Source organism: Hipposideros armiger, unplaced genomic scaffold, assembly GCF_001890085.2.
Source record: "Hipposideros armiger isolate ML-2016 unplaced genomic scaffold, ASM189008v1 scaffold_327, whole genome shotgun sequence".
Classification (NCBI taxonomy): Eukaryota; Metazoa; Chordata; class Mammalia; order Chiroptera; family Hipposideridae; genus Hipposideros; species Hipposideros armiger.
Genome location: NW_017731677.1, coordinates 1,282,273 through 1,309,359, shown reverse-complemented (window position 1 = coordinate 1,309,359; position 27,087 = coordinate 1,282,273). Strand labels below are relative to the sequence as shown.

Genomic DNA, 27,087 nt, shown 5'->3' with positions numbered 1-27,087 from the left:
TAGAGTAGCAACGAAAATAATTTTATGGTTGGGGGTCACCACAACATGAGGAACTGTATTAAGGGGTCGCGGCATTAGGAAGGTTGAGAACCGCTACTCTAGAGACTTCTCGAGTGGCACCCAGTCTACCGTGTTTTTGTTATAGCAGCCCAAGATGGCCAAGACAAAGAGGGCGGGACATTCAAGTAGAGATGTTTAGTTGAGAGTTATATATGCACAGCTACAGTTGAGGAAAGTATTAGGCCAAAAGTTGCATAATCAAGGCACCTATGATGAGCAGAGAGGAGGAATGGCTGCAATAAGGGGGTTCACCTATTAGGCCGGAAGAAAACTCAGTAAAGGCAATCCAAGACCAACCAACAGAAACTGAAGCATAAAATAAACAGAACAAAGTGTTGGTCAAGTCTAAAGAGGGCAGAGTCTCCGGGAGGACGGCATGTCAAACAGTTAAGAATATGGACTGAGAAACACTCAGGTTTGTTGATTAGTGGGGTCATTAGTGGCCATGGCAGGCGGGGAACATTTTCGATAAAGAAACATGAGCCGATGTCAGGCTAAGAAAGAATTAGTTGGTACTGAGGAACTGCATGCAGAAAGCAGATTTCTAAAAGTAATCTAAAAACAAAATTAAATCTCTCATTTCCTTGCTATACTATCTCTTGGGTTCGAGAAGTCACAGAAATCATAATGTGACCAAGATAGGCATAACCTTCCCTGCAGAAAAGAAGCCCAGAAAACTGGCTTCACATCACGCTCTGTATTCTGTCACTGTAATGGCAACACAAACAAGAAGGTATGAGGGCTATAGTTTTAAGGGCAATGTGGCTAAGAAGGCAATCAGAAAAGACAGGCGCGGCTGTGTGAAACAGGGAAAACATTTAAGGCAAAGGAAAATAAAAAGCAAAACCCAAAATACATGAAGATGAATCTCTATGAATGCAAATGGCTTAGAGAAAGACACGTTGAAAAAGTAAATAACGAATGACTTTGTGCGTGATGCACTGTTAGGAGTTTTGATTAAGTGAAATGCTGAGAGGATTGCCTCTAGTGCAATGGGAACCGAGAGAAATACTTCATCCAAGTGGTGATGCAGTCTAAGGCCTCCAAGTCTCGCTTTCCTTAATAATTGTAAAATGAATGGTGAATGTCTTGCTCAATATACCACAAACCCATTTTCATCTTTGGAGCACCAAGGTTTTATTTTAACAGGTAACATTCCCAGGAGCGTTCCTGTACAAAATCAGAGTCAGCATGAAGCACAGAGAATGGCAACATGTGGAGATCACGGATCCTGCCCTTGGTGCTTTCCTACTGGAATCTAGAATTTCAGGACGAATGACTTCTACATCGCCTCTTCCATTAGGTCACCAGTACCTCTTTCATACCTTCCTCATCCCCAGCCTGCTTAAGGGAGCAATAAAATCTATTGTGGCAAGTTGGAAAAATTAAATATGCTGCTTTTACACACTTTGAAATTGGGCTTTGTTGCAATTTACATGTTAAGATTGTGTTTAAGCAACCTATTCTTTGGAAAATAGGACAACCAAGAAACCATAATCCAAGGCAAGACAGAGAACCTGGGAGTCAAAAGAGCAAGAGAATCTAAGACGTGTACCCGCCTTGGGGCTTCACGGGTCTTTTGAGCTTGACGGGGCACATTACTTATCCTTCATTCTCCTCACCTGCAAAACACCTCCCTCTAGGGCAGCGGTTCTCAACCTTTCCCAGGGGTCGCCTAAGACCGTCGGAAAACACATATTTTCGATGGTCTTAGGAACCGAGACACCGCTCCTCTATCCGTCTCCAGGCCCACATACAGATACGCCCATATCCGAGTACCCGGTGACCCCTGTGAAAGTCATTCGACCCCCAAAGGGGTCGCGACCTACAGGTTGAGAACCGCTGCTCTAGAGACTTCTCGAAAGGCTTAAATGAAATATAATGTATATGAAGAGTCTGGTAACTATTTTGATCCGCTTCCATGGGTAATTCCGTACCAGGGGCGAATGAGTTGATTAGCTGATCTAAGTATCCTTTTCAGAAAGGCTGGAAGAAAAAGAGCTACTTGATAATTTTATTTCTCATAGTAAACTTCTACACCTAACACAGTAAACCAGGCCTTGGGCCCATCCAGAGCTGAAGACCACGCCAAGGTCCGGCCGCCCTGGGGGCTGAGCTCGCTCTACAACAAACTCCTGGAGGAATCAACGCATTTTACACTACTTCTGAAGCCCCCACAGCTCACCACCTAGGAAACGCTCCATAAAAGCCTATTAATTAATTGATTCCCAGGAACCTGTTCAACCACTTTCCATTTGTCAATAACAATATCTTTCTCAGACTTATCACAATTGACTCATTCAAGAAAAGGAGGCTTCTGGTGAAGAGTTATAAAGTCTGGTAACAAAATGCTTTTTGTTCTTGACGAAACTGCTCCACTAACTGATGGCAGGAAATCACAGGCTAGTCAGAGCTCATCGAAGACCTAACCGAGGCTAACAAGTCCACGGAGAACCCAAATGACAGACGATACGAAGAACGTTTGTAACTGACCTTGACAGGCTCTCATCACTTCAGAGTAATAAAATGGAAATGTCCTATATGGGGATTCATTTTTAAAGAGTTTATTGGTAAACATATAATCACCTTTGACAGACATTAGAGAATGCTTTCGGCGACTCATTTCCCTCATAATCAAGTCTGGCTTAACCTAATATTAAAGTCAATTCTGAGGCCTTAAACATACCCCTGCAATGCAGTGAGTAGTCTGAGGTGAGGTCACTGGGCCACTGAGGACTCAACTTGGCGAAATCTGCATAATGCTATCAAGAGTCTAAGGCTTAAAGAAAATCCAAGAAGTGGGTGCCTCAATGAACTCTGACCCTAACAATGAGGGGCTATTCTGATCCCCCCCTGTCACCCTTATGTTGGCACAGGTTTCAGATTCGCTTGTTCTCATGTACTGGTAGGAAAATCATGAGGTAGAGGACGTACGGCGGTTGCTTGAGTTGGAACAGGTAATGGGAACCAGCAGCTGGCTGATAGTAAGGCTTGAGAGATCCAACTCCCTGGAGGGAAGAAAAGGTGGGAACCCAAAGAGAAATGGAGGGCCCAAGGAGACAACACTCTGGAATAATCCAGCTTCCTCAGAGTCAAGTCCTGGTGCAGGCTCACAAGGCAAGAGCCATGTTGGAGAAGACATGGGTAGGGATAAAAAGCAACCACGGAGATGGGTACAAGCAGGCTGGGTACAAGAGACAGAGACACACTCATTCTAGGGAGCAAACAACTTTAACAAGGTGAAATAATAATACCACGTGCCGACATAGAGGGAGTGGCATAAACTCATCCTGTGCCCTTATCTCCTCACTCAATTCGCCTAACCCTCGGCAGCCTTAAGACATCCCAGGCCCACCTCACTCCTCAGCTGCAATTTCTACCCCAATGCAGTAGCACCTTCCATTAGCTCTTGTGTCTTCCTGGATAGAAGGAGAGGTAGGCTGGCGGACCCCCACGGAAGTATTAATTCAGTCAACACCTCATACACGGATAGACGGGTCCTGCACCATGCGTGAAGGAATCGAAGGCACAAGTGAAACACAGCAGCCCACTCTTGCGAGGGCTTTGGTTCATTCTGAGGAATAAGGTGGTATGGGGCAAGGGGAAAGGGCATGAAGTTTATAATCGGAGGACTTGGTTTGACATCTTGCCTAGGCCACTTACATCTTGGAGGGGGTAAAAAAGAAAATCACAACCTCACTAGTCTCAGTTTCTTCATCTGTGAAATGGAGTTGATGCCACAACTCCTTCACAGGGTAGAGAGCATCTATCAGGTGTCAGGCAAAGGTTTATTTCCATCGTCCACCCATTTTTCTGGTATCTCTACTGAAGTGTCTTACTCCACTCTCCAGGGTTCCCTCCGTTCTTTGACTTCCCTGGATGGGTGCTATGAGGAAAGGATAGGGGAGAGGTAAAAAAAAAAGTGAGGGAGGAAAACGCCTGTAAACTATATTCAGATCCCAACTTGAAGGACTTCTTCAGTGATGGCCTCCTTTCAGACTGTTCCATTCATTTCTTCTCATTCAGTTACTGGCCAGGTAAGCAAGATGTGAGAAGCTTTCTTCCCAGGGGAAACGAGGAAACAGGGGCTGTGCTCACCTCTGCCCCATGGCCCTCTTGATAAACACTCCCAAAACCCCAAAGAACAGTGTGATGCTAGCTGATTAGGGCCATAACCACGTGTGCATGGCCTGGGGTTAGGCGGAGATCCAAAGGCATGCAGAAGAAATGAGAAATTAGAAAGCCAAACAGCTCACTCTCAGGCAACGGACAGGCCTTGCAAAACACATCAAAGTAAAAAGGGCAACTCACCAAAGTGAATGAAGAGGTCACACGGCCAAGGATGGAGGAAAAGGTAACAGGTCAAGTAAGTGTCCATACCCCATGTGCAGACAATATGGTGCATAGAATTGCTTAAATCAACCAAGAACTGTCTCCAAAATATACCAAGCAGCAGAACTTGGTTGAAACTTAACGAGCTGCCAGCACCTCAGAATTCTACAAAAGTATTCAAGTGCACTTACAAAGCTAACGGGGAGGCATTTTTCAAGACTTCAGTTCTCCAGGTGTGGAACATATACACACACTTCTTTTTTTTCTTTCTTTTTATTGGGGAACAGTGTGTTTTTCCAGAACCCATCAGCTCTAAGTCAAGTAGTTGTTTCAATCTAGTGGAGGGTCCATCTCAGTGGCCCAAGGGGGGATCGAACCGGCAACCTTGGTGTTATGAGCACTGCATTCTAACCACCTGAGCTAACCGGCCGCCCCTACACACACTTCTTGATCAGCTCAACATCTACAAGTTTAACCACCAGTTCCCATATCCTGACCAGGAAAAACTGATTTTCCAAGAACATCCTTTCCACAAAATTAAATGCTATTACAATCAACCAAACTCTCTCAATTCTGCAATTCTCAATAAACAATTTTAATTCATATGGTAAATGACTTTTTGCTGACCTATTAATTATCTCAGAATATTTATGTTTCTTACCTAGAGTAAAAAAAAAAATGTTACTATAGCTTGGAAAATCCTAGAGCCTTAATTATAAATAACATGAAGGTACTTACTGACAAGGTAAGTTTGATTTCTTTATGATTGTAGTTTTTGGAAATCCTTTTCTTCAAAGCTTTTACTGCATCTTTTGGCCTACAGCAGTAAATACAGTGAAATCATCAATTTAGGCATAGCTGAAAACAAGTAGTCTCTGAAAAGCAATATGCATTGTGGAAAAAGGGATGGCTAAGAAGACCAAGACCTTGGTTCTGCTGGGTGACTCTGGGTGACACTTAACTTCTTACATCTGTTTCCTCATACATCTAGGTAGACAATAGTATCTACCCCCTTGTTAGAATCAAATATTTACTATAGCACTGTTTACAATGAAAACGGGAAACTTAAATGTCCAATAATATGGGGTTGAATAGATAACTTGTGGTAATCCCTATTAAGAAATACTCTGTGGCTTTTCAAAATGTCTTATTAAATGGAATAATAATAGCATGCAAAAAAAAAAAGATTCATTATATTCATTATATATAGCCAAAGAAGTGGGCTATAAATCAATACTCCAAAATGTTAAGTATTGTTTTTGTTGGGTGGTGAAGTCATTTGTGAATTTTATCATCTTATGTTTATCTGAATTTTATAAATTTCCTCTGCGAGTCATGCATCACTCATGTAAATGTACTTTGAAAAATGTTTACTTAAAATTAAATTTTAACCCATCACACACACATACAAATTTACATACGAGTATTACCTAGAAAGCACTACACTTTGTGAAATACACCCATATCCCTCTATCAATGCACACAACCAGTTTACAGGAAATGTAATTTCCAAAACAATGAAGGTTACCGTTACCCATTTTGACTAAGACTGTTTGTATTTTCTGAGCAACCTGCAGATATGGGGATGTGGGAGCAATTACTACTAACTAGGTCGGCTTCTGATACGGTACGATTTTATGTTACAAAAGGAAGAACTCTGTAGTATTAAGTAGAGGGTCAAAATTTACTTTGAGATGCTCAAAAGGTACAAACTTCCACTAATGAGATAAATAAGTAATGAGGGTATAATCTACAACATGATGACAATAGCTAACACTGCTGTATGGTATATTTGAAAGTTGATAAGACAGTAAGTAGACTTATCACAAACAAAGTTCTCATCACAAGGAAAACAAATTTTTGTAACTATGAGGTGAGGGATGTTAACTGAACTTATTGTGGTAATCATTTTGCAATATATGCTGTACATTTTAAACTTATACAGTACTGTACGTCAATTACATCTCAATAAAACTGAAAAATGATACCAATCCTTTTTACATATTACCTTCTAATTGTTTCTTATGTTTGCATAGATACACTTTTATATGATAATGATATAACATTACATATGCTTACATGGAATTATAAAATACATTATATAGAGAGATACCTGTGTTTCTAAAAATATCCTGTATAAAATCTAGAATTAAACTCCTGGAAAAGGTTAAAAGAATAAAGATACTGTTTTAAAAGGAAAAAAATTTTTACTTTGTGATTCCCATTTTGTATTATCAGTGGAAAAATCAGTATTATCAGCGAAGGAAAGGTTCACAAAAGAACCAAATGTGATAAACAAGATTACATAAAACATAAACACTTTCTAAGCATTTTCCACTGAGAGTCAATAATAAAGTGTAATGTTTTCTTTATCAACGTAAACAACACTAAATCTCTTTTGCTATCAGTTATCACTTTAATAAATGCAGTAAAGTGAACAGAACTGTATCCCTTGTAACAATCTGTAATTTAGACTAAATTCACAATAGTTGGCCTTCTAAACAATTTTTTAAAAGAAACAATTCTTTCAAGTTTAAAAGTATAACAAAAGATTGCACGTCATTTAAAAACAGCATGAACATGGGCAAGTTGGCATTCAGAAGGAAAAAAAATTGTCTTGTAACAGAGAGAGGAAAAAAAAAAGCTAGATTATTTCTTGGTTACAATAATGACAGCTGGCCAGAGACAGGTCACTCCCAGGAGTCCATTAGCTTCTTGATAATAAATATTTTTCAGTTACAGAAACATATAATATCAGCAATCAGAGCAGGGGGAATTCCTAAAGAAGAAAACAATCTCTGTTAAAAAAAAAAAAATCTCTTAAAGAACAAGGAATTTGAGCCTCAGAGATAAAATTCAAAACTATTAAGGAACGGGCAAAGAAAAAACTTATAATGGATTCCCAGACATTCCATATGCTGAAATAAGCAGCTCTCCTAATACTTCAACCTGACATGTGTTCAAAAGGCAGCAAGGACTTAAAGGGGGTGTGGGGGGAGGGGTGAAAGCACTTGTTCCGCAAGAAAACTAAAGAGATTGCAAGGTGCTTCTTATCCGAGGCAAATGCAAGAACCACACACTGTACTCACCCATCTCTGGTAGTGTTAATTACGTCACAAATGTGCATGAACTGGCCCCAATCTTCAGTCTGAACACCAGCAAACGTAGCCTTTTCTGCAAAGAAAAATAGCTTGTTGTTGTTGACTCTGAGCTGCAACAGAACAAAAAACAGTCTGGTCTTCCTGAAATAATCTGCCTGGAGTTTGCTAGCAAGTACCATTAAGTTTATATTACCAAAGGGCAAAGAGATTTTTTTTTTCTTTCTAAGCAATCCTCAGTAATTCAGGAATCAATCAGAAGCCAAGGTCAGAGTGCTGTTGTAGCAACAGTAATGAGTGACCTATTAATAAAGCCTGCAGGCATAACACCTGGCTGCAAGGTGAGGACAGAGGGACAGGTTGAGGAAAGCTGCATCTGCCTGCTGGCTTTTCAGAGACAGACACACACCTACTGACCAGCCTCCTACAAGGTGAGGTGCACAGTGCTAAGTGTTTTATCTTATGTAATTTCATTTAACCTGCTGTTAGAGATAATGGAACAGAAGTTGAGATACGTTAAGTATGCAAGGTTGCACAGCCAGTACAAGGTCCAACTAGCATTCAAATCTAAGCTGTTTCATGCCAGTTTTTAGATTTTTTAAACCATTTCTTCACCCGGGGGACGGAGGTGCTGAGAAAAACAGATCAGAACTCCTGAAACTGTGTCCTTTAGCAGGTGAGCAAGGTCACCCCCGGCACCTGTATGTACCAAAGCTACACCAGGCAGACTTGAAGGCTCGTGTACCCATAACTCCATCATTTAACAATCAGATATTTTCCCCTCTCCAGACATCCTCCTTGAGAATACAAAATGTTGTCTGAGAACACTGAACCTGACTGAGCTTATCATCTTTCCCACAAGAAGATTCCTCAGCATGAAAATACCAGGTCCTAGGGGGGAATGAAGAGATTAAAAAGGATAACAGAAAATACAGGTTTGGTTGGGGACACTGCTTCCCATCTAGAAAAAAGAGCTATCTGAATTTGGCATTCAATGGGCAAAGCTAACCAAACTTGTGTTGTTGAGACATATGCTAGTGTTATTCCTTCTGCCGGAGTCCTTGTTCTTCATTCCATGCACTTCCTCCCACCTTCCCATCTTCCGAGTAAACTCCTATTCACCCTTCAAAAGCCATGGCAGAGTGAACTTCTCCCTTTGCACAAGTTTTGGGTGTTTCACGTTTTTCTTGCACCGTAAAGGTACCATCTTACAGTTACTACAAAATTGTGTCCGTCTTCCCTACAAGATTGCACATTCCCTGAGGGTTGAGACCAGGTGTGACCGTTGCTTCATCCAGGTCAGGCATACAGCTAGCCGTCAGTAAACGTTTGCACCATTAAAGAATTCATCAGCCTGTGAAGATGCAGTCTGAATCCATTTCTGCGCAGGGTTCATTTTAATACCCAATAGGGATATATATAGTCAGCAACAGTTGGGAAAGCATTTCCTCCTCAGTGACAGTGACTCTCCCCCTTTCATAAAGATGTGGGGACCAAGGTTCAGGTCAAGTTCCACGTCACACAGCAGATAGCTGAGCTGTAGCCCAAGCTCTCCGAATCTGAGCCGCCTCACTATCACTACTGGGCGCTGGTCATTTCCTCGCCCCGCTAAGTCCCTGACATTATCAGGCTTTGCTTGGCATCAATATGCGCCGATGCCACCCCCAGGTTCCCAAAGGGGGCATCGGGGACAACAAAAAAGAACGGAGCTGGTGCTGGTAGAAGTCACTGGCTTCTGAGTATAGTCTTCAGAGTACAGCTGCAGGAGAAATGAGCTAAGCAGATACCTGCGTGGTCCCCAGTGTTTTGAGAGGTCTCTGGTGACCCCAGATGGCTCCTCTGCTTTTCCTTCCTGCATCCTCCTTCTCTTTGTTTACCCAGAAAGAGTAACTCAGGTCGTGAGGGCTGGGCGCCGGAGAGAACTGGTTTGAAGAGACCTGCCTCCTACCGTGAGGTCACATCACTTAACCTCCCTGGCCCTTGTTTTCCTCGTCAGTACAGAACAATCACGCGCTCTGGAGTGAACGCACTTGACGGATCACCGTCCCCTGGCCGAGGACTGGATGCCCTCCCCTTGTTAGAAGCCCAAACACTCCACACCTGTGTCCCACGCGTGGCTCACCTGTGCGGTTCCCACTCCCCAGGAGGCATGAAAAAGGAAGTGGATTTTGAGGAGGGGCGACAGTGGAAAGAATCAGCCACCAAGAAATGTCTCAAAGGGGCCGGGTGGAATGCGGATGCCCAAGAAAGTTGCAGGGGGAGGGGAAAGACTGCCTCCAACTTGGACCAACTCCGTCCTCCTCAGGCCGACAAGGGAGTCCCACCGGGAAGGGTACCTCGATGCCCAAAGCCTGCCTGGGAGTCTTCCCCCCCACCCCCACCCCCGCCTCTTTACCTATGAGGTGGCCCACGGGGGTCTCAAAGGGATCCCGGTGACTCTTCCCAAACGCCATGGTAGCCCCTGAGATCCGGGCCCAGGAAATCCGCCTCCACTGCTCTCCGGCTCCCGACTCCACCCGCTCGGTGTCTCTGGCTCCTCCTCTTCGCCCGAGATCTTCCCGGCCGCCCCGCGGAGGCTGCGCGTCCTGCCCGGCCGCTGCGGGGCGCCCGGCACCTGGAACGGGGCGCCGGGGGCGGGGACAGGGGGGCGGGGCTCCGGGGCCCCCGCGCACCTGCTGCGGTCCCGACTCGAGGTGGGATGAGCGGGCGGCCGCCGCCGGGGGGGAGCCTGCGGGTGGGGTGCGCGGAGCGAGCTCAGGAGCCGGGACGGCTTATCGCCCCAGCGGAGCCTGGGACCCCGGAACCACAGCCCGGGAATTCGAGATCTCAGCTCTGATCCCGCCGCCAACTGGGCAGATGGCTGCTCTACTCGGCGCCTGTCGTAGAGAAGGAAATACGGTGTTAATAACAACACGTCTCAGGATTATTGTGAGAATTAGGGACGTAAACCACATAGCTCCGTGTCTGGCACCCACAAAATAAATATTTAACCACTGAATGAATCAAGTAACTGGAAATATTTACTTCCACCCCCACCCTCGCCGGGGGATCCGGTAGGGGAGGTGTGTCCCTTGCCCCTCAAAGCTGCTGGTGACGGATGGATGAGGTAATGTGTTTGGATTTGGGGCCCTTCAGGGAGCACGCGTCCTTTGTCTCGTTCCTGTTTCCACATGGCGCTGCTAAGCGTTGGCTCCCCTGTGCCTCCTGATCTTCCTTCCTGCTGTCAACTTGGGCCTAGTTCCACAAGCCCTTTTTTGGCCTGAGACATGATGACGAGAGATCAAAGGGGACTTGGTCTGACTTACGTCCTTAATGTTAACGTATTTTAGAACAGAAATCAAAACCAATTGCAATGCATGCCAAGGGGCAAAATGGCCTCTCTTTTTTTTTTGCTCTAATTCTGTTATTTCTAATTCTTCTCGACCTAAGTGACTTGAGATTTTATTATGTCGAATGAAACATTTGTGTTGTGATGGTATTTCTCATAATAGGATTGGTCCTACCTGTAACTATTCTCTCCACCTGCTTATCCAGGGTGAGTAGCTCTTTCAAAAGGTGCCCTTTATCAACTTCCTTAGCCATGACTACAACCTCTGCTGACACTGTTGAAAACCTCTTTGTGACATCATCAACCTAATCTCTATTCCATGTAATAGGCTCTAGCAAAGAATTTGGTCTTCTCTGAAACCATCATCAAGCAGCTCTGAAGAGAAAGTCCATTTTAGCTTAGCTTAAGCTGCTGGTTGGTATCGGGAACCTTCATCAGGGAATAAGAATTTGAGTACTACCTGTGTTCTGTCTCAGCTAAGTCTGAGGAGAAGCTTTTCTCTCCCCATGTTTCCACAAGGGTGTTGTGATGGCCACAGCCTTCACTTTCCATGCTCTGCCACTCTCCCCATGATTTCCCTACTCCCCAGGGGTGAGCATCAACTCTGTCAATGTTAATATGGTTTGAAAGCAAGACAGTAGAATTCACAGCCAAGTTAGGATGAGAGAAAGGACAGAATTCCAGAAAGAAACAAGGGTCAAATGTCTAGATACCAGGAAGCAAAATGTCACCAAAATTTCAATTCCAAGGACACTTGGAATTTCCATTTAATTATATGGAAGTCATAATGCTAGGTGGAAGCAAAGGAAATAAATTTATTTAAAATACACTAAGTGCTGAAGTGGAGCTCTAACTGTAGTCGTCACAACCCTGGAGGCAGGAAGCGGTCACCTCATTTTTACAAGTACATAATCTGAGATTAAGAAAAATAAAGCTTATAAATAGTTTGGCTAGAGCTTGAATCATGGCTGCCTGATACTAAAGCCTTTGTTATGGCTGCTAGGTGAATCTACTCAGTGAGCATGACATCCCAGTTTTTAAAAAGATCTATTTGAGGGGTGACCAGTTAGCTCCGTTGGTTAGAGCGTGGTGCTGATAACACCAAGGTTGCCAGTTCGATCCCTGCATGGGCCCCGTGAGCTGCGCCCTCTTTAAAAGAGTCAACTATGCCATTGTAGCATGAAAGCAATGTGTAACCAATGACCATGGCTGTTCCCCAATAAAATTTAAAAGAAAAGACAAACAAACACCTGTTTGATTCAAAGGGAGACCTCTTGAAGAAGATAGGCTAAGAGCAGTCATATACGTTGCTGGGAGAGGGTCCTGCTATTCCTTTTGTACTTGCTCAAAAGTGCCAATATTTTCTGTACTAGAACTATATGCTAAGTATGTTCTAAATACATTACATGCATTGTCTCATTCAATCCTATAATAACTCTATGAAACCAGTTTTACAGGTTAGAAAATCCGAAGTAAGTCTGACTCCAGAAACCGAGACTTTATCCTTTATATTATGCACCTCTCACAGGTAGGGCCCTCGATAGCAGCTGGTACCCTTGACTAGTTCACACTTTTAAATAAGTGGTTTCTAGGGCAGGTCCCTGGAAACGAGGTGACTGAACATGGCAAGTACATGGCTAGAGGACAAAGTTGACCCATCATCAGGCTTTATGCAGCTGAGGCTCACTTTCATCCTCTCATTGAATTCTGTTCTCACCACTAAATTTCTTAGATTGTTGGAGCTGGGACATGACCTTAGAAATCATAGTCTCTATTCCCACCATCTTATAGATGAAAAAAATGACAGCCAAAGAAGTAAAGTGGCTAGCCCAAGGCCTCCCAGCTCCAGGCTAGGAGAATGCAACACAGTAGCTTAACCCTGAGTCCCAAACTCTTAGTCCCAAACTCTTACCACTACAGGCACCTACCTCCTCTCTATTTTAGCATTTCAATGTGCTCTCCCACCTTCCCCACAGTATTTCCTCTAGCCCTCTCCTTATTTTTTACTTTTTCTATTGGTTCCAGTTCTAAGCGCCACCCACCCTTTCTACCCCAGTTGTCCTACAGTTGATTTTCATAGCAATGTGATCTCACATCTAACAGCCACTTCTCAGCCTCATCTTCTTTTTGCTCTCTGTAGTATGTGATGTTGTTCCCATGAGCCATTCTTGCCTCCATCACTTTTCTATCCTATATTATGACTACTCTATATCCTATTTTTCTGACCGCTACTGCTCATGATCTTCGCCTGGCTTTATTTTCCTCCTCAGCCTGCTAAACCTAAGTAAGCCACCCCACAGGTCCACAGTCTTCCATTTCCTCTTTTTCCATTTCCCTCAGGGGGCCTTCTTCTTGTCCCTTCTCTATGTCACTTCTTCTGAACACTCCCAAGAGAACTGAGCCCTCCTCTTTGGTCCTACATATAGATTTCTTTCTTAGTGCTCACAACACATTATTCTATTTCCTTGTTTAGAAATCTGTTTGCTGCCTCCTAGGTAGAAGAGGAAAAAAGACCCTATTTGTTAGACTTGGTATCCAGGCCCTTAACAGGCCTTAAGGGATGCTTATTGGATGCATGAATGGCTCTCCAAAATCTTGAGCTCCAGCCCATAATTCCCTCCTGGATGCTTTGTTAGAACCCTGACCTCAATATAGCTAGAATTACAATACTCAACCCCTTTCTCTATCATCTCAAATCCTATGTGATTTGTTTTGATGGACGTGATTATTGATGTATTGGAATCACAGGGGTTGCTGTAAAGACTACTGATGCTGGGGTCCCACCCTCAGAGATTCTGATTTAAGGAGCCTTGGGATGCATCAAGGGCATCAAGGCTTTTCAAGGTCCTTGGGTGGGCTAATGGTACCATAATTTCCCAAATAAAAAATCTCGAAGTTATACCCAACTCTTTCCTTTCAGTCAATTCTGGATTCCTCTGTGTTATTTCTCTGTCTCCTTCTTCTGTGGACCCTGCTCAATCCAGCAGTTGTTAAATGACATAAGCCTTAATACTGTTTAGGGATGAAATTGGACTGAAGCTTCGATTTTCCCAAACAACCAAGACTCTGTGCATCTAAAGACATGTTATTTATCTTCAAAATTGACCCTTTTTTACACAACGATTTTGCCCATTATTTTCCAAAGCCATTATGTGCAAAGACATATGTTGACTTTATTTCCACTTATTTCTTAATATATTCAATCTTGGCAATTCCTGACTCTGGAAATGAACTTCAGCTCAGCCTTCCCTCTCTTCCTGCTCTTGGGATCACCTCTATCAGCTTCACATGAAAGGGCTTCTCTCCCCCACCTGCACTGTGGGGAGCAGGCTGTGAGCTGACAGGGTCCTCACAGCCTTTGGAACAGTTCAGGGACCGTTCCACCCCCACTGATCCAAGAAGAGAAAAGAATAGCTGAAGCTGCAGGCACCTCTGCAAAGTGCATAACAAATGTAACCTGCTTGTGCACTCTGAGAAGTGCATAACAGGATGTAATTTACTAATGTCTAACCCGATAAACAGACCCCCTGCAGCTGCTTACTGCTCTCTGCAGCTGCTTGCTACTATATAAGCTTTCTGCAAAAAATAAATGTGGCCATTGCTCCGCCATCAGTGCTCAGTGGACCTCCCGACTGCAGCTTTTGTCTCTACGTGTCTTTCTTTTCTAATCTCCCACCCAGTCCACTCGGGTAGCTTCGGCTGACGGGTGGGTCTCATCACTGCACCCCAAGGGCTATTTTGTTTCCTTTCTATAGGCTTTCACTAACCTCAGAGACCTAAGAGAGGCAAGGCCCAGAAAGCGTGATGGGAACAAACGCTGTGGACTTCCTACTGTGCCAGCCACTGTACAACGTGCTTTGGTATCTCTGATCAACCTCATAATCTTATAAACTAAGAATCATTATTTCCGTTTTAGTCACTGACTTGCCTAAAGTCACTCAGAATCAGGAGATGAATTTGGGTTTGCCTCATTCTGAAGCTTGGGTCATTTTCCAGTTTCATCTTGCTGTACCCAAAGCAAGGATCTTGTCATCGATTTCAGGGAGCACCTGCAACATCCCGCCCAGTGCTCTTCACCCTGCAGTGCCAAATGGAAGTTTACTGATCGACCGTAAACATATACCCTTCCCCCAATATTGAACTCTAAACCATGCAAATACTTTCATTAGCTGCCCTCATCGATAATGAAGGAGTTCCATTGAGACCTGAGACTAAAGCGTATCTGCTGGTTAAATTTGTCCTCTCCGAGGATTCCTATGAAGCTTAAAACCAAAGTTCTGTCTGTAAAATAAACATAAGGGAAACAATTTGTTTATAACTGATGCTAACTAGAGTTCTGTAGGTTTCGTGACCTAATCAGCTCACACTTAACTCATTTGGGATTTGGCATTTAATTCCTGTGTGTTCCTTTGGAAATCTGGCTCAGATTTGTAAGTCAGATCACCTGGGTTCAAATCCCAGCTCTCAGTTGATATCGAAATAACTCCAAATTCATAGGGTTGTTTTGAAAAATAATGACACGATGTATGTATAGCGCTTAGAATGGTGCTTGGCCTGTAATCAAGCTCAGTAAATATTTACTAGTGTTCATTTTCTCCTGTCAGCCTACCAGGTGGTCGAAATGTCTATTAGGAAATAGCCTTTGGGGTTTGGCAAATCTCCCTAAAAGCCACTGTTTAAACATGCAGGTGTTACCTGCTTGGGGAAGAGAAGGCCCTATTAGCACCACTAGAATTACACAAGTCACACATTTAGTTTCTATTAGCATTTTATGAATAACGTGAGAGTCGTTGAACACTCTACTTGAAAAAAGGTCTTGTGGGAATGGGGCACTGAAAACCGCCCGAGGTGGGTTTTGGGCTGGAGTCGGGAGGGGCAGGCCCGGAGGAATGCAGCTGGAGAGTGTATTCTGCACTGGAATGTTGAAAGAAGGGGCTGGCAGCAAGGTAAACAGACACCTTAATTTAGATGTCAAACTTCGTTCCGTGGGGGCTTGAAAATAAACCCAACCTTTCTTCCCGCCTTCTAAGTTCTTCCAGCTGGGATAATAGCTGAATTAACAGAGCTAGATGAACAGGAGAAAATGTACAAAGTTTATATGAATCATAGTGGGGTGCCGTAAGAATGAGACCCAAAACGCACTGGGCAGTTGAGGTTTATATGCCATTGTGGACAAAGGAGACAGGGGGTCTGAGATTTCCAAGGAAACAGGCAATTTACAGGCAGCTGAGGAAAAGCAGGCAAATTCTTGCCAGGCAACCCAGAAACAGTGAGACACAGAGGGGCATCTAGCTACTAGGCCCCTGCCTGGAGGCTTCCGATCTAATACAAAGGTGAGTAGGCTAAGATTCTCTTCCTGGAGCAGGTCTTTCCATCTGAATCTCTTAGGCAGGAAACAGGGAGGGTCAAATGTTCTTTCTGAGACTTTTGTCTCTTAGTAACCACTTTAAAATCAATACCATCCCAAAAGGCAAAGTGAGGGGGGGTGGCAAAAGTCCTGTCCCCTTCAGTTCAAATCCCTGCCCTGCCATTCACAGTGACCTTTGACAGGCAACTCATTCTTTCAGAAGAGTTTCCTTATTTCTAGCAATGGAGTTGATGGTACATTTCTCAAGAAGTGGGTCTCAGGATTAAATGATACAACACTTGAACACTTTTAACAGCTGCCTTGGCGTTATCACTGGTGCTCAGTCGTTGTTAAAGCTCAAAGCCTATAGTAGGCTCCTGTTCCCTACTGTCTATCACATCATCCTGGTTACACCCTTTATCACACTGATTATACTCTGCAATTGTTTTCTATAATTATTCATTGGCTTGTTGCCTGTTTGCAAGACTTACTATCGCCCCCTCACACTGCCAAACATACCCTCTCATGCACTCTCCATGGCCTGCAAGGTAAGACCCGTGAGGCCGTTTCTCTGAGCCCCTGAGAGCAGACATATCCCTAAAATATGCATATTTGCTCTGCTACATCCACATCTGTTCTTCTTCAACTCACGTTAGTCCAGCTGTGAGGTCCCTTTTAAAGAACCTGGCCTTGCCAATTCTGGGACAGGCCTCTTGACTCACCTTGCGTTCCCTCCTGATACCATTTGTCACAGTTGCCCCTGCCTGTTTCTTGAATACATTTCTTCTTTTACCTCTTCTGATGCGATGGTGTCCTCTCCTGGATTTCAACTTCTCCCTACGGTGCTGGTCTAAAGCCTCACTCTCTGCCCTGGCCTTCATTATCCTATTATTCTGTTTTATTGTCTTCAGAGCACTTACTACTATTTGAAATGGTCTCATTTCTTTATTTGCATGTTTATATTTGTCGCCTGCCCCCCCCCCCTTTCATCTGGCTCTGAGGGCAGAGGAAGTTCTTTTTTGTTCATCGCTGCATTACTCAGTGACTGCAATTCTGCTAGTCCCATCCATGGGTCAATGAATATCAAACTCCTTTTGTTGTAAGATGCACTATAATCTTAGAGACTACTAAAAGATAAAACGTTTCCAATTAAACTGTGACATACTGCTTCCTTATCACTTATAAGTCTTATTTTATATTTATTTAAATAACTCTTTGAGACTTATTAGACTTAGATCTTTGTGGCTACACATGACTCCTGTTCATATAGGAGAAGGAAAATGGAAGCAAAATAAATGAACAAATATATTTTTTCTTCCCATCCAGAACCCAACTCGTACTATGATTCACTCCTTGAGTCAGGGATTCAGGGGCGTCACTGTGTTAACATGCTTTCCAACACCATGTCCTTCTTTGTGCCACTGTGGGCTTTGGAGGTGCAGCATTTCTTAGAGTGCTCCCCTATTGTCTCCCAATATCTTCTCCTAAGCTGTTGACACCGTTTTGCAAGATTTGAAGGTGCTGCTTTCTTAATCTTACCAGGAACTGTCAATGGGAGGTTTTACAGACAGCGAGCAGGACTCTGTTTTCCCTCCCCAAATGGTCCTTAAATAGATTTGGGACTGAAACATCTAGGGGTGCCGTTATCTTGTCAGCCACCAGCAGCAACGAGCAGATTGCACGTGCCCAGGCAATGACAACTATATTCACATTTCTGCTGCTGCCAGGCGACCAATTACAACACACTGTGGGGGCTAAAAGACAAAAAAAAAAAGAAAGAAAAAGAAAAAGAAAACACTTCTCCTCCCACCTTCGAAGTTCTTCTAGCTGGGCTAATGATCAAATTAACAAAGACAGAGTAACAGGAGAACATCAAAATTTTAATACATGTGCATGGGAAATCCACATAAGCATGAAAATTCCAAAGACAGTGAGGCAACATTGGGTGTTGATACCTTTGGACAAAGGAGAAAGGAGGGGATGGGGGCATTAGATTTCAGAAGTAAGAATGGTTGATGTACATGTAGTTGAGGAAGAGGGAACACACGTAACAGGCAAATTCTTGCTGGGCACCTCAGAAACAGTGGGACACGGGGCATGTATGCTAACAGGTCCCTGCCTAAAGCCCTCCTATTTACCACACTTAATTAAAAGTAGGCTAAGGTGAACATCCTAAGATCTCGTTCCTGAAGCAGCTTTTTCTGTCTGAATCTCTTGGGCAGGAAAGAGGGAGAAGGTCAAAGGTTCTTTCTGAGTCTTTTGTTTCTTAATAACCAGTTTACAATCGGTATCCCAAAAGGCAAAACTTTTGGCCCCCTTCAGCACCCCAGATTGTGAAATTCATCAGAAATGTTAAAATATGAAAAAAAAAAGAGTATCTTAGAATTGTTGAAATTCCCTAGTAGGTACTTCACAGCTATTTGCTCAATGAATGAATGACTATATGAATGGAACCAGTGTTACTACTATATAAAGCAACTAAACTACAATAAGTCACCTAAGACTGCAATCCCGGGTATTAAGTAATTATTTCATCTGCCTTTAAATTCCGGAACCAGGAATGCATTCTTGATGATAATTCAATCTAGATGACAATTCAATCTAGAGCAGGTTTTTACGCTGTGAATGCACTTACAATTTTACTTGTCATTCATTTTATCTTTGAAGTCGACGGTGGTGTATTTTAAATTATCTGCTTTTGAAAAGATATGTGTCACTCCTATTTTCCACAGAGTGCCCTGGATTTCCAGGGTATGGAAAATAGAAGGCATTCTTTTATCCAGGTAATATTGTTTTAGCCATAAGAGGGCAGCCTTGATTAACTTATCAGATTTCCCCCAAAGGCCTAGCTGGGCAGCCTTGCAGGATGAGCCACTGCACAGGGAGGAGGGGCTCCATGAGTCCCAGTCAGCTGTTTTCCAGGGTGTTTCGCTGCTAAGGGCTGCCTGCTCGGCAGGGGTGCATATTGATACTGCTCATTGTTTTTTCTTCCGGGAGTCTCACACTGGCAGAGAAACCTGGTATACCAGTAAAACCTGGTGTTCTTTATTTAGCAGACGGAAAGGAGGCGAAGGGAAGTGGTGGTTTGATGAGATGGATACGCATCAGGTGGCTGCCAACGGGGATGGATTCATAAATCACATCTGTGATTTGAACCTCTGGATGACAACTATACACTTCTAGTTGTGCACACTTTGAAACCTGGTGGTTACCTGGAGAGGCTACACCCTTAAGAAAGGTGTGAGGAGTAAGGTGGGTCTAGCAAAGGAAGTGTGTCACGATCAATTAGCATAGATGGTCAGGGAGACAAGAGAGGTTCAAGCCTTCTATTTTACAACGTTAGATCATGTATCCATTCATTCCTTCACTGATCACACATTATTGAATTTCATCACACAGAGGCACCATATAAACTCCTTATCTAGTGAGAGAAACTGTCTAATAAGTGATCATTGCAATTCAGTCTACGTGGTAAATAAAGGCACGGACACAGGATCATGGGAGCACAGAGTGAGACTTAAATTTGCCAGCACAGATTAAAGGTCTGGGCAGGGGGTGGCCGGGTGGCTCAGTTGGTTAGAGCGTGGGCTCATAACACCAAGGTTGCCAGTTCGATCCCCACAAGGGCCAGCGAGCTGCGCCCTCCACAACTATATTGAAGACAATGACTTGACTTGGAGCTGATGGGTCCTGGGAGATCACACTGTTCCCCAATAAAGTTTTAAAAAATAAAAATAAAATAAAATAATAAAAATAAAGGTCTGGGCAGATGGGGTTGGAGGCAGGTCTGTGAGCACAAACAGTGCAATGACCAGGAGGGGATAAGAGCTCTAGTGAGTCTGGATCTCACTCCTCTATGGGGAGAACTTTTACTTGAAGTGCTTTTCCATCTCTATAGGGGTGATAACAGTTAGGAAGGTGTGCCCAATTTCCTTTACTCTTTAAGGTCCCTCTGTGTCAGCCGTGCGAACTGGGCGATGAGAACATATGGCAACCGTCACTGGTTCATTTTACAAACACATGACGGGACCCCGAAATACACCAGTTGCTGTGGTAGGACTCAGTGGTATGTGAAGGAGGTAAAATTCAATCTCTGCGCTCCATGTGCTCACCGTCAAGGAAAGAACTCTTTAGCTTAGTGGGCAAAGTTAATGTCTTTGTGCAGATGGACAGAAAATTCACTTTTCATCAAGTCCTTGAATCTAGTGATCGCAGCTTTTCCTCAGTGGCTTCTTGTGGGGAAAGGATCAGGGTGAACTTCAGAATGGCAGGGATGAAAGTGGTTAGAAATCGTAGAGTGTCATTTTAGTCTCAGCCCCAAGTTATAAGGTGAATGTCCAACTGTGTCCCTTACAAAAACAGAGCAAAACAACAACATTCATCTCATTCCAGCACTAAGTAGAAATGCTTTCCAGATCATGTGCTGTTTTGATAGACCTCTGTCAGGGCTTCCCAACATGCTTGAGGTATATTCCAATTCATGTAGAGAGAAAAAAAAGTTATTAGAGAGATAGTACGGGATAAATATGACTTTTAAGTGAACAAAGTTGTATAGTATTCATAACAAAATAATCTATACACATTGGAATATATGCATATTTATTCAGTCTGTAGTGTGCATACAGACCCCAGGACTCCTTGACCTGCCTCAGAATCCCTGCTATCCTCCTGAGCCCTTCCCAGAAAAACCTATTGACAGCCCCTTTCAGAGAGCACTTCCTTGCTTTGAACACTTGGCTATGTTCTAAATCAGGGATTAGCAGACACTCTGTAAAGTGCCATGTAGTATGTATTTTAGGCTTTGCGGGCAAGTACTCAATGCTGCCTGCCCTTGTAGAGCGAGACTAGCCAGTGACCACACAATAAATGAATCGAAGTACAAAAAGCATGTGGCAGGCCAGATTGGGTTTGTGGGCCATCCTTTGCAGGTCCCGCTTCTATATCATTTGAATCCAGCATCTTAGCTGATTGGACTAGGAGAGAGCATCTGAAGTAAGGGTACCAAACCTATTAGCCAGTCTCAAGGTGACAAAAAGGCTTGGAAAGGACCTGGCATGAGAACTTTGTACCTAGCAGAGATAGATGATAGAAAGATAGACACTAGATAGATAGATAGAAAGATAGATAGATAGATAGATAGATAGATAGATAGATTATAGATAGATGGTAAGTAGATGTCAGCTAGCTTAGACTGAATTGTAATTATTTACTAGACAGTTTTTCTCACTAGCCGAGGAGTTCATATTGTGCCGCTGTATGATAAAATTCAATAATGTGTGATAAGGGAAGGAATGAATGAATGGTCACTTGCAGCAGGAGCCAAGAGGACTCAGAAGGTATCAGTAAACCAAAAGATATAAAAATGACATCCAAGGAGAGGGTGGAGTTGTTGGCTACTGACATCAATAGTAGAGAATCTGAGATTACCGTCGGTGGAGATTGTCAAACTTTTGGAATTTCTGACACGACAATGGATCTTAGGAATTGAGTGTCCTGAAAAAAAAAAATCTTAACAGTTTTAAAATTATATTCTAGCTTCAGTCTTGCCATGGCTGGGTTCCTGGGGGGATTTCCATTATTCTAATTTCCATGTGTACCCTCACAAGCTGGTTTCCCATTGCTAGAGGTAACCTCCATGAATCTCTATTTCTGGATAACTTCAAAGAGCCCAGCAAACACTCTCCACTGCCGGTAGCTTGGGAACTAATGTTGTACATCAAATATTCATCACCAAATATTGGCTATGTGAGGAGATTTCTCTGTTAATCACTCGTTTGATACTTTGTGTCTAATCTTTGAATAGATTGAGCAAGCATCAGTAAAACTTCCCTGGAAATGCACAGACATTTTCTCTGGGGGCATCTGATGAAGAACAAGCATGAAACCGTATCCTCTTCAGGCTCTCCAGTCTGCTCAGTGAGGCATTAGGACTCCGTATGTTGGAACGTGTTCCACGATAAGTCTAGTTTATTCCAGTTGGTGCTTCTATTGAGGATCCTGGGCATGCCTTCTCATATTTCTCACCTGAGTCCAGTCAAGAACTTTGAACTGCTTGGGAACAGGTTTAAAGGGAGCTGACATTATTAATCAATACACTTTTACGTCCAGTTATTCCTGGCCCAAGATGAGTCCTTCATATGGCTCTTAACAGTCCCTGGAATTTAACTCAACCTTTGTCATCTCTGACCGTGTTTTACGGTCCCCCTCTCTGGCTGCCAATCTTAAAATAACAGAGTGTGGAAGACATGTCTGTCCTTTTCTTCCACAGTATGGGAAAGGGGGTGCAAGTTTGCAGCTAATTCAGGGTAGAAAGATATTTTATTTTTGAAGAGGTGAATTTTGGGGATTTGTTAATAGATCTATCTCCTTTCACAGCTATGCTGAAGGGTATTTTATTTCTCTGATTTATTATTAAAAAAAACCTGTTAAGCCAATTGCCAAACGTTGCATAAAACATGGCACTCTGCTTTTGGGAGCCGTTTCTTATAGAGCTGAAAAGACAGTGACGTTATTAATACGAGTCCCTTAGTTATCCCCTCTCGAGAGCAGGTGCAAATAGACACCATTACTATGATCATTCTCTCAGGAACCCAACGGCGTTATAACCTACCTAAGATTTGCAAACTTGCCACATGCAGAGTGTAGACACCAAGGCACCGAGGACTGATCACTTACCCGAGGTCTCACAGTGAGTATCAGATACCTTTGATTCCAGGGCATGTAACCACTGCACTATCCTGCTTCTCCAGCTTTGCGCCCGTGAGCTCGGGCTCCAGAAAACCGAACTCCCTACGCACACAGCGCGAAGATCTGAAGAAGTAACCGCAGGTGTGAGCAGCGAGCTATTTGATCCCTCTAAATTTCCCTTTCTTCTGTAAGCAGGAGAAATAGGCTCTCTAAATTATATTTGAAGTAACAAGGCAGACAAGCAATGTATTGATGCCCACTACGACTATGTGGCAGCCTCCCATGAGGCGCTTTCCCAATGAGGTTGGAGATCAGAAAAAGGCAGTTCAGGGACCCGCCGAGGCAGAGATGGGCAGAGGCCCCTGGCACACCCTTGCTTTACATGCAGCTTGTCTTTTCTTCAAAGAAAGCTATGTTCCATGCTGCTCACATGGCAGTTTCCTGTCCTAATTAATTTTCGAGCTCGCTGTTGGATTTTAATTACAGGCTTATTAAGTCATGGGAAGAGTTGACAGATGTTGTAGGCTGGTCATAGCAAATTAATAGGCAGGTGTTGGGGCCTGAAGATTCTTCGGTAATTGACTCAGACCGCTTGCTACCAGGAAGGCAGAAGCACAACCCGGAACGTTTTAGTTACCTGGAGCAGCATTTTTAGAAGGAAAGAAGCTGAGGCTGAAAACACAGATCCTCGTTTGGACTGGTGCTTTCCACTGGAGTGAGGAGGGTGCTCTGAAGAGGAGGAATGGGAATGTTGGGTCACCGGGAAAGACTTCAGCAAACTCCCTCGGGATGAAATCAACACGATGGAGGCAAAAGAGAGTAAACCAACGCTTTATTTTTAGTAGCATTTGTCCTCAAGCCTCAATACAAAACTCTAGAGAGGGCAAAACTATAGACAGTTCCCTTTTGGCTTAGTTAAGAGCCTGGAACCAAAGCTGGAAAAATGGCCAATTCTCCCCTCCCCCCCACTAAGTTTATTTCCCATTTTGGAATTTTGTCCCATTGTTGAGAGAAAAAGCCACGCAAGATAGCGCAAGTGCAAAAAAAAAAAAAAAGTCTCTTTGCCCGGATGCAGAGATGTCCCTCCCTGCCCTGGCTTTGTCCTACCCTTTGGCAAAGGGGACATCAGAAGTGACAGAGCTGGTGAGCCTCCTAACATTTGAAAGCAGCACTGATTGTAGTTGGTGACTGAAGGAAATCAACAGAAAGGAGAGAAAGACCATGCTAATGAGGCAACATTGTAACACTTTTTGAAATTCTACCCCTAAAAGCCCAGCCCGCAGTCTGTCACCCCATCAGCCCTCCTGCCCCTTGAAGGCTGCAGTGTCTTCTCCCTAACCCTGCCTCCTCCTTGGGAAGGAGTCAGATGAGGGTGGGGGAGAAGGAAGGAGCCTTGAGTTCCCTGTCAATACCTGCCTGCCTCCATAGGGAAACCAAACCATCCAAGGCTTTCTGTCAGCAAAAGCATCCACTTGGGAATGGATTGGAATTACATAGGAAGGGATTTCAAGCATTCAAGAAGGACTTAACTAATTAGTGCAGTGGTGAGGCTGTAGAATAAACAAAGACAGTGGAAAATCTCTTTAACACCTCAGAGGTAAAGATAAACAAATGCAATAGTAGTTGTTTTAAAATATGCCCCCTACTTCCTCAGCTTAAGTCTTCCCAACCTTTTAAGACCTCCTGAGCAGAATTAGGTGCCCCTGATGTTGACTTCTAGCGTACACTTGCCTATTTTCATTTTTATTATGATACCTCTTCACAGGCAGAGATCACAGTCCAGTCTGCTATTAAATATTAGTTGCACTGCTTAAAGAAGTATGGTGCCATGTAAAAAAAGGTTTTTAAAAAATTAAATAAAAATTTTACTGAAATAACTGTTTAAATGGAATAAAATGGATTATTTTTCCCGAGAAGTTTCAATGAGGGTGTTTCTATTGAAAGGATGTACTTGTAAACCTCAAATGGTACTGAGCAGATCCAGCATTTAATTTTCTCAGGTGAAATGGCTTCTTTCTCTTTCACCAGCAGCATCCTTATTAGCAGAGCATCTCTTATACTCCTCCCTTTCTGACTTGTTATATCCACTGTTATCGCAAAATGAAGCTCACGGTCTGTCAAACATAGTAGCTGCAATAGGTCAGCGAAAGCATTTGCACCATACCACGTGGCCAACAGATGTTTTCCTCCCTGCTGCCATTGGGAGTTCCTGGCCATCCCTTTATACCAATACTTGTCCTTGCAATGCAAATAGTGTTCCCTAATTTCTCTATCTTATTATAGCCAAACCATGTTATGAAAACATAAATTCTAAGAGAACAGCCTTAGTGTCCGGTTGTGCTTTCCACAAGTGGTGGCATAGCACAGTCACCTCGGGATCTTTTACACACCGCAGCTTTTTACTTGCCCGTCTGATCAACAGAATCAGAATCTCTGGGTGTGGGGTCTAGGAATCTACATTTTCCAGAAGCTTCCCCCAGGATTCCGATGGACAGCTGGGCTTGGAAACCGCTATGCAAGATTACCTTTTGTAGTCTCTCCATGTTTAAAAAATCCTTTCAATGAAAAATATTTTTTTCTTTCAGTTAAGATTTTTGCAAATACTAGTAGTAGTTGTCCAACTAATAACTATGGAAGGAATACAATCTATTATTTATTTATTTGGAGAGAAAATAAAATCACTGAGAGACATTTTTAAAAGAAACTGTATGGAATTTTCTCTAACCATACAAGAAGTAAATGTTTCCCAGTTAGTACTGAAATAAAGATGGCCAAGGATTTGATGAGCTGATGGATGTGAAAATATCACAGCAAAGGTTGGCATATAATAGGCTAATAGATGCTCAATAAATATATTTCCTTCCTTTCAGATTTCCATTTCTTTTCTATTGTCCTCTCTCTCTCTCTCTCTCTCTCTCTCTCTCTCTCTCTCTCTCTCTCTCCCTCTCTCTTCCCATTTCTCTGTCCCCCCTTCATACAGAGCGATGTTCACTTTCTCTACTTCCCTTACTTCATATTCTCTTCTCAAACCATTCTCAGTGGTTTCTTTCTTATCACTGCGTGGAAACCTCTCATCAAGGTCTCCAACGATCTACGATGGTTCATTGGTCGCTCCTTTGTCTTATCTTAATTGTTCCCTGGGCAACATTCAAAACAGTAGTTTTTTTTATAGAAACATTTTATTCACTTGATTCCATGACACCATAAACTTAGTTTCTTAGTTTCCTCCTATCTCATGGATAATTCCTTTCTTTTCTTTTCCTTTTATTTTGATGGCCCTGCCCTACCTCAGATCTCTAAATGTTAGATGCCCCAGGACTCTGTTCTGGACCCTCTTTTTAAATTTATTTACATACTCTCTCCAGGTGACCTCATCCAAGCCCATGGATTTATGTACAATCAATGTACAGATTACTCCAAAAACATATCTTTGGTTCCTTTTTTCAGAACTCCAGACTCTTCTATCAAACTGCCTAATTGACATATCCATAGAAATGTTATTAGCCATCTCAAACATAACATGACCAAAAAGGGGACTCTTGGTTTTCACCCTCCAAGTATTCTCCTCCTCCAATCTTCTTCACCTCAGCCAATGGCATTAAAATCTACCTTGTTTCTTGGAACCCAAGCCTGAGCATTAATCTTGAATTCTTACTCTCTTTCACCTGCTGCATTAGTAAGTCCTGTGGATCCTCAAAACATATCCTAAAACGATCCGATTTCTGAGCATCACTGCCCCTCATGTGGGATCCAAATGGGGGCCCTGCTGCTCAGAGCTGGCGTCCCAAGCCAACTCTTTTTTTTTTTTTTTCTTGGCCGGCCCTCAAATTGTTGGCAGCTCAGCAGCAGCTCAGCTCGGGCTGGGAATAGAATGCTGTTGCTCAGAGCTCGCACTCTTGAGCAAGCTCTTAACCAACTGAGCCACTTAGCCAGCCCCCAAGCCAACTCTTAACCAACATGCCACTCAGGTGGTCCAGGGGACCACACTTTAAAAAACAGCTGCTCTATAGCCTATGCCCCCTGCTCTCCTCTCTGACTTCCACTGTTATTAACTTTCTCCTGCTATGCTCCTTCTACCCTGGGCCCTCTTTTCCGCATTAGGATTTTTTGTATTAACTGTCTAGCTTCCTCATTTGAATGTAAGCATAATGCTTAGCACTTAATAAACAAATCAGGGCCGGCCAAATGGCACATTGGTTAAGAGTTGGCTTGGGACGCCAGCTCTGAGCAGCAGT

The 27,087-nt window shown here is 43.3% G+C and overlaps 1 protein-coding gene across 5 annotated transcripts in view; it reads right to left on the bottom strand.

Annotated features, from left to right (window-relative positions):
• The window catches only part of TOM1L1 (target of myb1 like 1 membrane trafficking protein), a 50,573-nt gene extending 40,528 nt beyond the window's left edge, over positions 1-10,045 (bottom strand). For 3 of the 5 annotated variants that reach the window (XM_019660743.1, XM_019660744.1, XM_019660745.1), the window contains exons 1-3: positions 9,886-10,045; positions 7,482-7,566; positions 5,131-5,209 (exon numbers count right to left, since the gene is read on the bottom strand). In XM_019660743.1, the coding sequence (XP_019516288.1) occupies positions 5,131-5,209; positions 7,482-7,566; positions 9,886-9,943 (222 nt within the window). In that variant the 5' untranslated portion in view covers positions 9,944-10,045. Of the gene's footprint in view, positions 1-5,130; positions 5,210-7,481; positions 7,568-9,277; positions 9,361-9,885 lie in introns of those variants that run through there. The other 2 variants (XM_019660746.1, XM_019660747.1) reach the window with 2 other exon arrangements.
• Positions 10,046-27,087: the final 17,042 nt, after the last annotated feature.